Raw genomic sequence first — 15,296 nt, 5'->3', positions numbered from 1 at the left:
TATTTGCAATAACTTGGTGCACATTAGTACTACATGCGTCAGTCTTGCTCAAAGAGGCTGTGCGGATTGCAAATGTGTGAAATGGAAACATCAGGCTGGCACAGTATGAGCGTAGATGGTGAATGCTGGCAGGATATCTGCCTGTTCACAACATTGGCATCCTAGTCAACCCTGAGCTGAGTTTCTGACCCCACACCTCTCCATCGCAAAGACCGCCTACATCCACCTCCATAACATCGCCTGCTGCTGCCAATCTGACATTGAAACCCTTATCCACACCTTTGCCATCTCCAGACTCGACTATTCCAATGTTCCCCTTGGCCGGCCTCCCATCTTCCCACCTTTAACCCTAAATTATGAGGACAGGTTGCATAGACTAGACTTGTATTCCCTTGAGTATAGAAGATTAAGGGGTGATCTAATTGAGGTGTTTAAGATGATTAAAGGATTTGATAGGGTCAATAGAGAGAGAAACTATTTCCTCTGGTGGGGGAGTCCAGAACAAGGGGGCATAACCTTAAAATTAGAGCTAGGCCGTTCAGGGGTGATGTCAGGAAGCACTTCTTCACACAAAGGGGAGTGGAAATCTGGAACTCTCTCCCCAAAAATCTGTTGAGGCTGGGGGTCAATTGAAAATCTCAAAACTGAGATTGATAGATTTTTTGTGAGGCAAGGGTATTAAGGGACTTGGAACCAAGGCGGGTAGATGGAGTTAACATACAGATCAGCCATGATCTAATTGAATGGCACAACAGGCTCAAGGGGTTGAATGGCCTCCTCCTGTTCCTATGTTCTGTAATCTTCAACTCATCCAAGACTCTGCTGCCCGTATCCTAACTCGCATCAAGTCCCGTTCACCCATCACCCTGTGCTCGCTGACCTACATTAGCTCCTGGTCCACCAACGCCTCAAATTTAAAATTCTCACCCCCTTGTGTTTAAATCCTTCCATGGATTCACCCCTCCCTAACTCTGTAACCTCCTGCACTGCCCCCGCCCCCCGCCAACCATTGAACTCTGCATTCATCTGACTCTTGCCTCTTGCACATCCCCGATTTTAATCACTCCACCATTGGCGGCCGTGCCTTCAGCCGTCTAGGCCCCAAGCTCTGGAATTCCCTCCCTAAACCTCTCCACCTCTCTCTCCTCCTTTAAGACGCTCCTTAAAACCCCATCTCTTTGACCAAGCTTGTGGTCACCTGTCCTAATATGTTCTTCTTTGGCTTGGCGCCCCTGTTTTTTTTGTTTATACCTCTGTGGGACATTTTTCTATGTTAAAGGTGCTAGGTAAACACAAGTTCTTGATGGAGGTCATCTCAATCAAGCCCAATCCTTTCCCCACCCAATATCTACAGGCCCGAATTTTATACCAACCAGGTGCAGGAGCCATGGCTAAATTATCCCCTTAGCTCAGGCACACTGAGGCCAAATATAGATCCACTGAACACCAGCCTGGGCTGCCTTTAGCTGATTCGGGTCTGTATGACTTGCATTGCCCTTCAAAAATGTCTAAAATGATTGCTGTTTTAAAAGGTACAGATCAGAGTGATAGGCCCCCCCACCATGTTGCATGGTGTGAAACCAAACGTTCTGCTTAAATTGACTGACAGTGGTCTTTTTAATGCAAGGCTGCCGGCATTTGGAGCGAATCTTTCAATGATAAGGAGCTGGATGAGCCGTGGATGGCCAGATCACTGGGTGGCGAGAGTCTCCCCACTTCACTCGTATGTAGCACTCATGTACTGGAGAGTTCCAATTGATCGAGGATTGCAGTCGAGCACATGTTTAATTTTCACTCCTCCTCTCACTGACTCCTCGCTGGGTATGGTTCCACAGGCACAGGGTGCTCACTGGTACACCCTTCCCCCCCCACCCCTGAAAAGTGGCCATTTTGTGCACATGTGAGCCTTCCACCGTTTTCAGCCGTGCCTGCAGCTGCCTAGGCCCTAAGCTCTGGAATTCCCTCTCTGTCTCTCTCTCCTCCTTTAAGATGCTCCTTAAAACCTACCTCTTTGACCAAGCTTTTGGTCACCTGTCCTAATATCTCCTTATGTGACTCGGTGTCAATTTTTGTCTGGTAACGCTCCTGTGAAGCACCTTGGAACGTTTTACTACGTTAAAGGCGCTATATAAATGCAAGTTGTTGTTGTTTGACAGTGAGTGTCGACAGGTCATTTAATTGCAGAGGGAGTCATTAGCCAATCCCGATCCTGTTCTCACCTAACAGTCTACTTAGGCACGTTTTCTAGTACAGGGTCACCGACAGTCGATCTCGTCTCCCTAACCCAGCGACACTGAGGCCAACTTTAGCACCTTTACTACTGCTTCGGTTTGGATCAGCACAGGCCGGGGAGCAAGCCTGGGTCAGTAGCACACAATGCCTTTACCCACTGGACCACTGGGGAACACTCTCAAAACGCACGTTAAACGCACGGTTACATCCCACCTCGGGGCTGTGCACTGGTCTCTGCCATTTTGTTCTGAGCCTGCGCATGCAGTATTGCAGCAAGGTCGCACATGCGGTACCGGAGCAAGGTCGCACATGCGCGGTTGCGCAAAATGCCGTTCCCAAAGATGCTTCAAATCTGCCCTGCAGGTTAAACCTCCAGCAGCCCCACCTTACTGCAGAAGTGCTTCCACTGGCAAGAGAGGTGTGTGTGTGTGTGTGTTTTTTTTTTGGCCCGGACTGACCTGCACCAATCCTTTTAGCGCACTTCAGTCCCCCTGTTGAATGCATCCCTTTTTAAATGTTCGGTACAGCTGTGATGATTGCTCAAGTCCGATTAACATTGAATCACTTGTAATGACACTGTTGGATTTTTTTTTAAGGCTATGGGTTTGTGGATTTCGACAGTCCTGCTGCTGCACAGAAGGCAGTGTCTGCGCTGAAGGCCAGTGGGGTACAGGCTCAGATGGCAAAGGTAAGGGCACACTCTTGCACTTTGTAATACAGCGCTGGCTGCATAGGCTGACCACTTATCGTTGCTTAAAGATGATTATATTCCCATTCCCACCCACCTTTCATAAGTTCGTCCACCTCCCCACCCCCCTTCATCGGGATCCCAGCCCCTTTTGTGAGCTCCTCAGACTTCGCTGGTTGGGAGGCCGATTGTCCAACCCAGGCCTCTGTGCCTAACTGTCTGACGAGAGGCCTTTAAAAACGGCCTGGGTAGATGCACTCCCCTGACTGTCCCTCTTTTCTTCTGGGGATCACCACTCTGCTCTCCACAGCCTGCCTGAGATCAGGAATTCACCAGATTGGGAATGGAGACGGTAAATGTCCAACAACATACAACACTGCATCACTCTATATATATATTTTTTTATTCCCACACTCACTTCACACCCGCAGTTGCCAACTTCTCGCCACATCAGTCCTGTACAAGTGTCCCCATCTCTCGACACACCGGCTGAGTGGAAAGAGCTGTCCGCAATACCTGTGAGATTACATTAGTCCAGATGCAGTTAACTCCTCCGCTGCCAAATATGGTGGTGGGGGGGGGGGGTCACGTTGAGGTCAGAGAGCTGTGCACCAGATCCGACAGTAAATACCTCCGAACTTGATTTTCCTTTTAATGACGCCTTTTGATGACAGCTATTGGTGTTTCACTCCTGCCAACAAGATTCATTTTCTTTTTGGTTCTCAGCCTTGCTCACTGGATGCTTTTGTTTTTGTCACATTCAACCAGTGTGGTTTCTGTCATTTCAGCAATCGGGCATCTGAAAGGGCTTGAAGGAGAGGGTTTGATGGGCCAAATGGCCTTTTCTTAAATCCCTACTTTTCTGATGGCACAAATAGTAGCCCCCATTCCCCCCCCCCCCCCTCATCCTCATAGTTGGGGCCTGGTTTGCCATTGAGCCATGATAGACCAAGAAGGCCCCAGATTCCATCCCTGGTCTGTGTTGAGTTAGCTGGTGCCAGCTGATGTGGCACTGAGGTGCAGCAATCAGCTTCATTGTCCCCGGGTGGGGTGGGGAGGGGAAAATCAGCCAGGGCCCCCGTTCCTAATCTCTGAACTGCTGCAGATTGCATGTGTGCGGGCATCTGACGAGAGAAGGTTTGGGTTATGGCTGTGACGCCGCCTGTAGTTGAGTAGCTTGCTGATGTTCACTGGCCAGGCTCGCGCGTGAAGAATTGCCTCTTGGGCCGGGAACTGGGCGCAGGGGGGTGGGGGTGCTATTGGCAGTCATGGAACTGAGCACAGGAGGAGTCTGAGGCTGCAGGAGAGGAAAGTGGAAAATGGGAGGAGGAACGGTTCACATTCCAGGCAATCTGGTGTGGCAATTACAAGTTTGCAAAGACATTTTGAAACAGAAACTCCTTCTTGTTGTCTCCCTGTGGATTGCTGATAAGGGATAGCTGTTCGTTGACTGAAGAGCAATGGACTGGCAGTCATGCAGTGATAGCATGTGCTATCACTGCAATACCTTAAAAAAAGGATTAATGTTATCTGCTGATGAGTCTGTGTTCTCGTTTTAAAACAGTTGTGTGAGTGATGCAACAGAGGCAGAATTCCAAAAGTCAGCATCTGCCAGCAGGCAGGCCAAGGCTAAGAATGTGTTACTAGCAAGATTGAAGTGTAGAGAGGGTCCACACGGTCATTAGGTCCAGAGCCATCTGATATACCTCCATGCTGTAAGACGGTGATTTCAGAAGGTGCTACAACTGAGCTCAGTGCCCCTGGGGTGGGAAGAGTTGTCTTATGAGGAAAGATTGAACAGGTTGGGTCTATACTCATTGGAGTTTAGAAGAATGAGAGGAGATCTTATTGAAACATACAAGATTCTGAGGGGACTCGATAGGGTAGATGCTGGGAGGATGTTACCCCTCATGGGGGAATCTAAAACTAGGGGGCATAGTCTCAGAATAAGGGGTCGCCCGTTTAATTCTTTACCCCAAAAAGCTGTGGAGGCCGAGTCATTGAACACATTCAAGGCTGAGTTAGACAAATTTTTGATCAGCAAGGGAGTCAAAGGATATGGGGAAAGGGCGGGAAAGTGGAGTTGAGGTAAAAATCAGATCAGCCATGATCTCATTAAATGGCAGAGCAGGCTCGAGGGGCCGAATGGCCTACTCCTGCTCCTATCTCTTATGGTCTGGTCTTATGGGAGGATGGGGGCGGGGGGGGGGGGGGTGGAATCAGCCTTGGCTCCTGATCGCTATCCAGATGGTAAAGTGGATGTGTGTGGGTACCAGGTGAGGACAGGATCAGGCTTCAACAGTGATGCCCTCCTGGTCAAATAGCCATTTGGCGCCCACTCGCGCCAGAGGCCTGTCAGCGCCTGTGGAACCGGGTGCCAGTTAAAGTCGGCACCTTCAGCGGACCTGTGGAGAAAATTGGACGGGTGGGGAGGGAGGTGGGGTGGGTTGGGGGAGGGGGGCGGTGGTTGGAGAAGAGGAAAGCTCTGCCCTGCCTGCTGCCCAAATATTAGGGAGGAGGGGGAAAGCCTTGAAATTTAGCTGTGGGAAGATTTGTGTACAAATGCTTAACACGGTCACATCAAACTCCTTTGTTAACTTTTTTTAATGGAGCTGCTTGACACATTTAAAATAAACAGGCCAATGTCCACATTAAAATAGCGTAATTTCAAGCCCAAAGGGGGTCATTTTACCCTAACCTGCTAGTTTTCTCACCTCCTTAAGTCAGTACAGGATATTTTGAGCGTAACTCTTCGCTATTTGTAAAGAACGCATTAACGTTTGTATAAAATTCCTCTGTGTGCTGTTGCAACGAAGGCAACAGTTTAACGAGTTAAAATAATGGAGAAAGGAATTTTGTACGAACATGTTGATGGGCTCGTTACACATGAAAGTCTTCCCTCTCACACAGTGTCCGTGTGCTAAGCTCATGGTTGAAAGGGGAATGTTTGGGCTTCCACATTTCATCTGCGGCGCTAAACTGTTTAATTTTCATTTTCTGCTCACCCAGTACAGACCAGAGATTGAACCTGGGACATTTTGGTCTATACAGCTTATTAATGCAGGCAGGCCGTCCTTATCGGGGACTAGCTTCATGTTTTCAGTATGAAACTTTAAGTTACAGTGATGCAGAAACATCAGCTGACCAGTGATCACACGATGGTGTGTTGTTCTGGTCACATAATTACAGCTTTACCAGGTGACAGTGCCCTCAGTGACTTTAAAAGGCTACAACACATCCTTCAAGTATGATTAACAAAACTGTCGGCTGTAGTTTATGTGCAATACATATTTACTCATTTTATTTAAGATGTACGCTTTAAAAAAAAAGGGAACTGGGAGGTTCACTTTTTATTCATTCTCAGGGTGTGGGCATCGCTGGCGAGGCCGGCATTTATTGCCCATCCCTAATTGCCCTTGAGAAGGTGGTGGTGAGCCGCCTTCTTGAACCGCTGCAGTCCGTGTGGTGACGGTTCTCCCACAGTGCTGTTAGGGAGGGAGCTCCAGGATTTGGAGCCAGTGACGATGGAGGAATGGCCGATATATGTGACTTGGAGGGGAACGTGCAGGTGGTGTTGTTCCCATGTGCCTGCTGCTCTTGTCCTTCTAGGTGGTAGAGGTCACGGGTTTGGGAGGTGCTGTCGAAGAAGCCTTGGCGAGTTGCTGCAGTGCATCCTGTGGATGGTACACACTGCAGCCACTGTGCGCCGGTGGTGAAGGAAACAGGGTTTGAAATTGAATCCAGTTTGCACAGATCAGATGAGATTCTTCCTTCTACAGTTGCTGGAGAAAGAATGGGGCTTTCTCAAGCCACTGAATGGGGCAGAAAGCATATACCACCGGTAACTTTGTCTAGATGTGCCATGTGGAAAATAAGGCAGACTTAGGGATCGAGGAAGAGGTGTTGTCCAGGGAGTGGAATGTGTCTATTTTGGTACACCAAGAGGTCGAGCACACCGAGGGGTGGTGTGGGATGGTATCGGAATCCGTTTACCTGCATATCCCGAGCGGGCAGGCAACATCTGTCTCGGTATAACACCTGGACTCAGAATATGGCCCATTGGTCACTGCTGGCCCACCGAGGATCTGCATCTCTGGCCCTCAACTCACAGCTCCTCAGCCCTTGAGATGTTTCTCCAGCTGGGGTTTGGGAGCAGGGTTGCGGGGTGGGGCAGAGAAGAAAAAAGAGAGAAAAACAGGTTTATTCAAAGCAAATTTTTTTTGAAAAAATAAAAAATGGAAACTTTATGGCAGGGCAGAGTGAGTTACTGCTCAGGATAGAGACCCAGATTAAAGGAGGCATTAACTAGGTAGTGTTAACCAGGAATGTGTCTATCTGAGTTTTTGGAACAGCAAAATATGTTTGATTCAACCTCGCTGTTTATAATGCAGGATTGATGAGAACAATTTTGACTTTGTATTTACATATCAGATAAAAAATTTTTTTCGGGAGGTCAGCAGCGTGGACACCAGCTTTGGGAGATAAATGTACTATTGGGGGAGGGTTACAGCTTGCTCCCATCACTCCTCCCCCCCCACGCCACGCTGTCTGAGGTTGCTTTTGCCTCACTCGAGGTGGACTCATTGCTGGAATTTCCTGGCCCACTTCCCCACATTTGCAGCTTCAAATTGCCCATACTTGGGAAGCTGCCCCCCTTCGGTCACTGCAGTTCCCCAGGGTGGGGACGTATGGGAAGTTGAACTCTACTGATCTTAATTTGCGCTCGCTGCCTCTCAACTAGGCCTCTCCATTTTTTTCCGGCTTTGGGCTGGACTTCCGTTGAGCAATTTGAGGTACTTCTCAGGACTGCTCGCATCACCGCCTCTGGAGGCCTGTCAATCTGGTGGGGGATTCTCGCAGGCAGTCTCCCATTTCACAAAGAGCTGGGAATGATTACTATTGTGAAAGGCACTGAGATCAACTGACATTATGTTTAGTCCCTTGAAAGAGCCCTCTCCCCAGTAATGTTTGTTTGTTTATATAGATATGTGTGTGTGTGTGTGTGTGTGTGTGTATTTTATCAGACTTGCCTTTCACCCTTAGGTTTGGGTTCGAATCCAGCCCAGATTAATGAAATAAAGGTCTCTTCTGACCCATGTGAAATGAGTTTGGACAGTTTCAATGCAACATCTAGTAGACTCAGGCCCACAACACCAAACTGCCCCTCAATACTGCATTAGTTGGCATTGCTGGCGAGAATTTCCTCTTTGTGCGCTAAATATCAGTGGGTTACCATTGCTTTCCAACTCACATGCTGCAATGCGCTATTGTTTTGCACTAATGGACTCGTGGAGGTCCGAAAGCGCCATAACAGTCGCACAACTGAAAAGCCAATTGCATCGTGCCTGGGACAAAGCTGCTAACGATGCACTTTAGGAGCTGAAAGCTGCAAAAGTTTTGCTAAATCCACCATGGGGTGCGCAGGCCTCTGGTGATCTTTGTTCTGATTGGCTTAGCTGGACGTGTGAGAAACCCAACATACCCAGAAGGCCCTGCACTCGCCCGGGGCCTTAAAGGCAACCCTTCCGCTTTTTGCAAATAAGACAGGCTGCAATGTTTTCAGATTTTTCTTTGCAAGAGTGCACCTTGTTGTCTATTTAATAAGTCTTATTCCCAGCTCCAATATATATATTCCCAGACTTTTGGAGCAGGTTAGTAATTATTTCAAACTGTGAGGAGTAAATCACATGTCTCGAGAGGCACCACGTGTTTGGTCGGATGATTTTGCACTGTTACGCAGAGGGAATATAATTCACTTTTGCTTCCACCTTAAATGCTTGGATGCATATTCATGATATTGTAAAATGTTCCATTATCTTGCACTGTCAACGATAACATGGCAAAACGAGTAACTATTACTGTCCCTGAATGGAATGTGTAATTCGAAAGGTAGTTTTCATTTGCCTTTTTTGCTAAAATCTTGTGTCATTCTGTGGCACAGCAGGATATGAAATAGTAAGTTTTACTGCTTGCAACCAGATATTGTACTTTGCAAGTTATTATTCTGCCTGGACTTTCATTGAAGTGTGCCTCAGTATCACTAGCTACCACACAAAGATTTTTTATTTAAGACCTAAAAGCACTGCATAAACTGTTGCTTTAATATGACGATTGCTGGTGCAAGGCCAGCCAACTCCTGTGTTTATCTCAGAAAAAGTAATTTGGACAGGTCAGAACCTATAACCATATCTCATAATTGGGGATCCTCTTTGACTTTTGAATTTGAATTTCTGTGGAAAAATAAAATCCATTCACAGCTGAATGCCAGGTTTAGTAAATGGTGTCCCTCCTGTAAGTAACTTGCTGATCCTTTGTACACAATCATTTACCGTACAGTGTTAATGCCATTTGTTGAATTGTATTGCACTACTCTTCAGTTCTGTCTTCTCGTGTGGACATCGGCGGGTATCACCGGGAGGGATTTCAGGCAAAATGCGGATAAACAGTGGAGTCATTCCGCCATCAGAAGTTCCTCCGTCTTAACCTTCACTTTGTCAAAATGATCCCACTGGGCAATTTCTAGCCATAAATCAGCAGTCGGAGAGGGGCGATGGGGATGGCTGATGTAGGAATTGGAAAATGTCACACTGGGTGCAGTTGGGAGTGTACTTCTTGGATTGGAGGCTGAGGCACATTGGGTAGAATAAGGAGGGAGCTTTACTCTGCATCTAAATGTGTTAAGCCCTACCTGGGCACGCTTGGTACTGACAAAGGCTGCCTCAAATGGGAAATGTTCCATTCCCCAGCACTAACCATCTCTCACTTTGATTAGGCTCCAAATTCACAAAAATAAGCATTAAAAAGTCTCTGCTCCCTAAAGTATTGCAAAAATATCATCACACAGTACATGAATGATGCTAAATGTTTTTTGAGGTAGGTTTAAGAGGACTATTTATTTGAATGCCTTGTAAATGAAAGATGATAACGCCCCTTGAAACTATGGGCAAGCAACCACTTGCTTCACTTACTTCAGTCATACTTTGGTCACTTTTGAGTTGCTCGAGCGTTTCCAACAGTATCTATCCAGAACAGAGTCTTGTTTCTTTGATTTGGACTGGGTAAGCCCGGCCAGAAAGCTGTAAGTCTGTAATCAGTTTGGATCATTATAGGTTCATTGACAGGGTAGTAAGGCAGCCATTTGAAAATCCTCAGTGAAGCAAAGACACCTAATGTGAGGGGAAAAAATTGAGCAGGAGCGCAAGAATAAATAACACCTGCCTAATAACTCTGCACAGAAGAAAGCAGATGAACCACAGTAACCTCTAGGGCTGTAAGTAAGTCTGCAGACTTCTTTCTCTCCCCTGATTTCCACGACCCCCAACCGAAGGTGCTGACTCGGGCTGGAACGTGGATCCAGGGTCTCCAGCAGCCCACCAGTCCCTTGCCCAACTTGCCCATTCTTCATGTATAAGCCTAGGCTGTGTGCATTGGCATTTATTGCCCATCCCTAATCGCCCTGAGAAGATGCTGGCGGGCCTTCTCCTTGAACCACTGCTTGTCCGTGTGGTGATGGTGATCTCACAACAGTGTCAGGTGGGGAATTTCCAGGATTTTGACCCAGCGACGATGAAGGAACAGTGACCGAGGTCTCAGTCGGGATGGTGTGTGACTTGGAGGGGAACTTGGAGGTGATGGTGTTCCTGTGATATTGCTGCTCTTGTCCTTCTTGGCGGTAGGGTTCATGGGGCAGGGAGGTACAGTCGAAGTAAGATGGGTGTTGGTCAGGTGAGCTTCTTGAGTTGTTGTGGTCGCACCCATCCAGGCGAGTGGTGAGTGTTCCATCACACTCCTGACTTGAGCCTTTTACATCGTGGAGAGGCTTTGAGGGGTCAAGAGGTGAACCACCCGTCACACAGTACCCAACCTCTGACCTCCTCTTGTAACCATGTTGTTGATATGGGCTGGTCCAGTTCAGCTTCTGGTCAATGGTGACCCCTGAGATGATGGTCAAAAGAGCGATGGCAAGACTTTCTCTTGTTTGAGATGGTGGTTACCCGACACTTATGTGGCGCGAATGTTACCTGCCACCTGTCAGCCCAAGTCTGGTTGTTACCCAGGTCATGCTGTAGGCTGGCATGGGCTGCTTCATTCTCAGAGGGATTGTGAATGGAGCTGCATCACTGTGGAATCATCAGCGAACAACCCCACTCCTTATGATGGGGGTGGGGTGGGGGGGGGAAGGTCATTGATGAAGCAGCTGAAGATGGTTGGGCCTAGGACACTGCCCTGAGGAACTCCTGCAGCAATGCCCTGCTCTGCCCTGGATGTTGTTGAGCCTCTATTGCCCGCCCCAACTGAGTTCAACTACCTTGGCACAGACCAAAATTGGTGTATTTACCCACTAAGAGCTTCAATCTGCCCAGACTTTAACGTGGGTGTTATTTTGAAGGTGCCGGGGGTGGGAGGGAGGGGGAGAGGTGGTTTCCCTTTTGAAAGCTGTTTTCCCCCCAATCTACTGCTTTATTGTGCTTTTATAAAAATAAGCATCTGTTTGTGATTAATTCACAGTTAACAGGATGGCACCAAAACAATAGCTGCGAGAGTTGAGTCTCCAGACATCCTCCTGTTTCATTCTGTCTCAGTCTTGCCGTTCCTTCCCATGGACTGTGTGTCACCGATCTTGCACTTGGCACTGTGTCAGCGAAACTGCCAGGCGATGGTCAGGGGGGTTTTGACTCGTGCTGGGATACAATTCCTTGTGTGTGGGCTGCCCTCTGGTGCCTCACCCAAGTGTAGAGTTCCACTTGTGTAGAGCAACACAGAGCCAATAGTATAACTCCTATCTCAAACTGGAGTCTTTAGCACCCTTGGAACGATTGATATTTTAAGGCCTTCCCCCCTTGCAGCTGCCTCCTCCGACACATCTTAACTAAGCCCCAAGGATTCGGTCTCTCGCTATCTTGCTTCCAAGACTCCATCCCATCTCATGTTCGCACTTGATGAACACGTCCCTGATTGTGAGACTAGCCACCAAAAGTGAAACCAGCTATTCTGCTGTGAGACCGAGCAGGTTCAGCATGGTGTAGCAATTAGGAACAGTAGGAGGCCATTCAGCCCCTCGAGCCTGTTGACCTTGAAAGCGGCTGGCGAGTGGACAGGGTAAATTTACCCCTCTTGAGAGGCCAGGTCCAGTGGGTACCCACAGGCATGCGCACTGCATCTGTGCATGCAAATTTCCTCCCCCAAGCCATTTGCATAATCCAGAGGACTGCATCTCGGGGCCTCCCAAGATCGGGAGATAGGGATCAGCAGCCAGAAGGCCCCAAGTGTCTCAAAACATCCGGGGAAGGGGTTAGAATTGACCTTCCTCTCTTCAGCAAGTCCCCCAGGGACTCTGCGGCCAGCAGGGGTCTGAAGTCGGGCCCTAGTACCAGGTTTTCAGCACGTCGCCGCGATGGAAAACAAGGCGGCAGGTCAGGAAGGTCCCCTCTCGCCTCGTAAGAATGGTGATCCTGGGCCTCACCCAAAAGAAAACGTCAACAAAACAAGGAGAATCTGGGTCAAAACCAGGACGCCTGGATGAAAGCAGCTGCTTGACTCGAGTTGGCAGCGCAGTCGCCTCGGAGTCATAAGGTTGTAGGTTCAAACCCCACTGCAGAACTTGAGCACATGATCTAGGCCGACACTCCCAGTGCTGAGAAGCTAAACTGAGGCCCTGCCTGCCCATTCCAGTGGTTCAGGTGGATGTTGAAGATCCCACCGTACGATTTGAAGAGGAGAGGCCAGCAGCCCTCCTCCAACCAACGCTACCAAAAACAGATTAACTGCTCATTCCTCTCATTGCTATTTGTGGGATCTTGCTGTGCACACATGGCTGCTTGTGCTTTTTATGCCAGCATAAGTCGCTCTACTCTCAAAAGTCATTGAAGTGCTTTGCGATGTTTCTGAGAGCTGTGTTACAGTGTTGTATAAATCCAACGCCCGCTTTATGAATGCTAATCAGCATTAAGTTTGAAATCCTGGTTTAAGTTTTGATGTGGTTTTAGAGAATGGTGACTTTAAGAAGTTGCCTTCTTTCTTAACTTCACAGTGCCCTTCTTGTCTAATTCCCTGAGGGAGTGTGTAACGTAAACTTGAATGGAATTTGCTGCATTGTTGCCAGCAAGCTGTAGAGAAACAACAACACAGGCCCAAAGATGTCCTTTTTGAAAGTTTTATTTAATAGGATTAGCTCTTGGCCACCATATCTTAGTGTGTGGTTCCTGTTTGAGCAGGAGGGGGGAGGGACGAAGGGGGAGAGACCAGCTTTTGGGTTAGCTCATTGACATGATGCAACACAAAAGCAGCTGTCATTCTTTATCCTGCAGGCTAAAGTATCACAAAGCTGGCCCATGACACTTGCTAATTGTTCCAGTTCTTGGTCCTTGGTCAAGTGCCAGAAGCTGAGAACTGGAGAGGAGTTTTTCCCACCGTTTTCTTCTGTGAAGAAAAATATCAATTGCTCTTGTTGTCTCCCTCTGTGTGTGCCCTCAGCTGAAAGGAATGCTTGTAGGTCCTATTAAACTGATTCTTTGGGCCTATTCAGGCTGGCCTATTGAGAAGGCTTAAAAAAAATAACATGCCTCCGTATACCGCTATAAATCGGCTCAAACACTTCTGGAGAATGGCTTCTGTAGTGTAGACGACTACACTTGTCGGGGTATTGTGTGCCAGGTTCAATTTGCTTTAACTCTTGTCGTTGACCTTTTGTGGCTTCAGCTCGACATGTTTGAGCTTTCCTCTGAAGTGAATCTGGAGCTTGTTCAATTCAAGAATAATTCCCGTTTAAAGTCTTACTTTTGTTGGCTTTTCCCTGCACCACGCACAATGGGCCAGGGCGTGCGAGCGATTTGCACCCAATAATCTGGCAGTGCCACTTTGTAACCAGACGCCGGGGAGCGTGGGTGCAGGAGTTGGGGAGCAGCGACTAATCGGGCGAAAGGTCGCTGAAGAGCTCCTGATTTTGGCGAGGAACGCTTCGAGAGCAATCACCGAGTGAGCGACTCAGAATCGGGAGTTCAAGTGATGGATGGGGTGAGGGGAAGGGGCTGGGATACTTACCCATTGGGTCTGCCTCCACCCCCGCCCAAACCAGTGCTGTACGCAAGTCAGCGCGTTATTCTCCGAGGCCATCATATGTTTAAATTTACAGTCCCAAAGCACTTCACAGCTAGTGAAGTTGATTTTTTAAGAATTGTAGTCACTGTTGTAATGTAGGAAACGCGGCAGCCAATTTGCGCACAGCAAGATCCCACAAACAGCAACGTGACAATTGCTAGATAGCCAGATAATCTGTTTTTAGTGATGTTGGTTGACGGATAATATTGACCAGTCAGAGCCGAGGACCTACTAACACCTGCCTAACTGCGGAGGATTTTCGGGCAAATATCTGGATACCTCATAGCAGTAAAATTTGGAATGAGGAGAGACCATTCAGCCCATCAAGCCCAGTCCATTCAGAGTCCTCGGCCTGGAATTTCTTTGGCGCTGCTCCCCGGAAATGGGGTTTCCGCCGCGCTTCTGTTGAAGTTAAGAGCAGGGCCCATGTGCGATTATTCTACCGTGGACTCGTCTCTGCCTCCCAAGGCCTGTTCACCGCCTTCAGGAACACTTGGAGGCCTGGAAATTAGGCCGTGGGGAACGAGTGTACAAATCCTTAACGGGGTGATCTGAAATTCCTCCTCTCCGCTATTTTAACTGAAGTGTTGATGCATTTATTTTAACCGGGTTAATGTGCTGACTACAATAACGGCGAGAGTAATTGCATTCTCCACAATTACCCCACGGTGGAACTTGAGGGCACCCCGATCTCCCGCCAGAACTTTGGCAGAACCCCCAAACCCCTACAAACGTTGTTTCTCCTGGGATTCTGCTGAAGTTGCAGCAGGAAATTGGGAGAACCTCCCTCTGCCGTAATTCCCTGTTGCCCCTCCTCGGCAGCCCTATTGAGGTGTGACTGTTGATTCACTGGGAGCAATTTTAACCCAACCGGCCCGGCGGGAAGCTGACTGGTTTCGGTCGACCGCCCGTTTTGCACCCCGCCCCAATTTTACGCTCCATCGAAGCTGATGGAAAGTAAAATCGGGCAGGGGCGTAAAAGGGGCCTGGACCCCCTCACCCGTTTCCCGGCCAGCGGGTTAGGTTAAAATTGCCCCCGCTATGGCGGTAATACAAGAGGCAGTGTGAGAAAATGTGTGTTGGAGACCAATGATCAAACCATGTGCACTAAACTCCTTGACATTTCCACAAATTGAGATTAGTCTCTTCAATAAATATCCAGGGCGGGATTTGCCGCCCATTCAAAATGAACAGATGGAAAGTCGGGGACCGGCAGCACAGGGAGGAATACCCCCAGGGCTTAAATACAGAATCTGTCATCTGTTCTAGACAAGTAATG

At 48.3% G+C, this 15,296-nt stretch overlaps 1 protein-coding gene across 4 annotated transcripts in view; it reads left to right on the top strand.

Annotated features, from left to right (window-relative positions):
- Window positions 1–15,296, top strand: part of LOC137307250 (RNA-binding motif, single-stranded-interacting protein 2-like) — a 443,828-nt gene that overhangs the window by 383,532 nt on the left and 45,000 nt on the right. For all 4 annotated transcript variants that reach the window (XM_067976682.1, XM_067976679.1, XM_067976681.1 and 1 more), the window contains exon 4: window positions 2,829–2,920. In XM_067976682.1, the coding sequence (XP_067832783.1) occupies window positions 2,829–2,920 (92 nt within the window). The remainder of the gene's footprint in view (window positions 1–2,828; window positions 2,921–15,296) is intronic.

The sequence above is a fragment of the Heptranchias perlo genome, chromosome X (assembly GCF_035084215.1).
Source record: "Heptranchias perlo isolate sHepPer1 chromosome X, sHepPer1.hap1, whole genome shotgun sequence".
Lineage (NCBI taxonomy): Eukaryota > Metazoa > Chordata > Chondrichthyes > Hexanchiformes > Hexanchidae > Heptranchias > Heptranchias perlo.
Note: the sequence above shows the minus strand (reverse complement) of the source record. Positions and strands in the feature narration are given on the sequence as shown.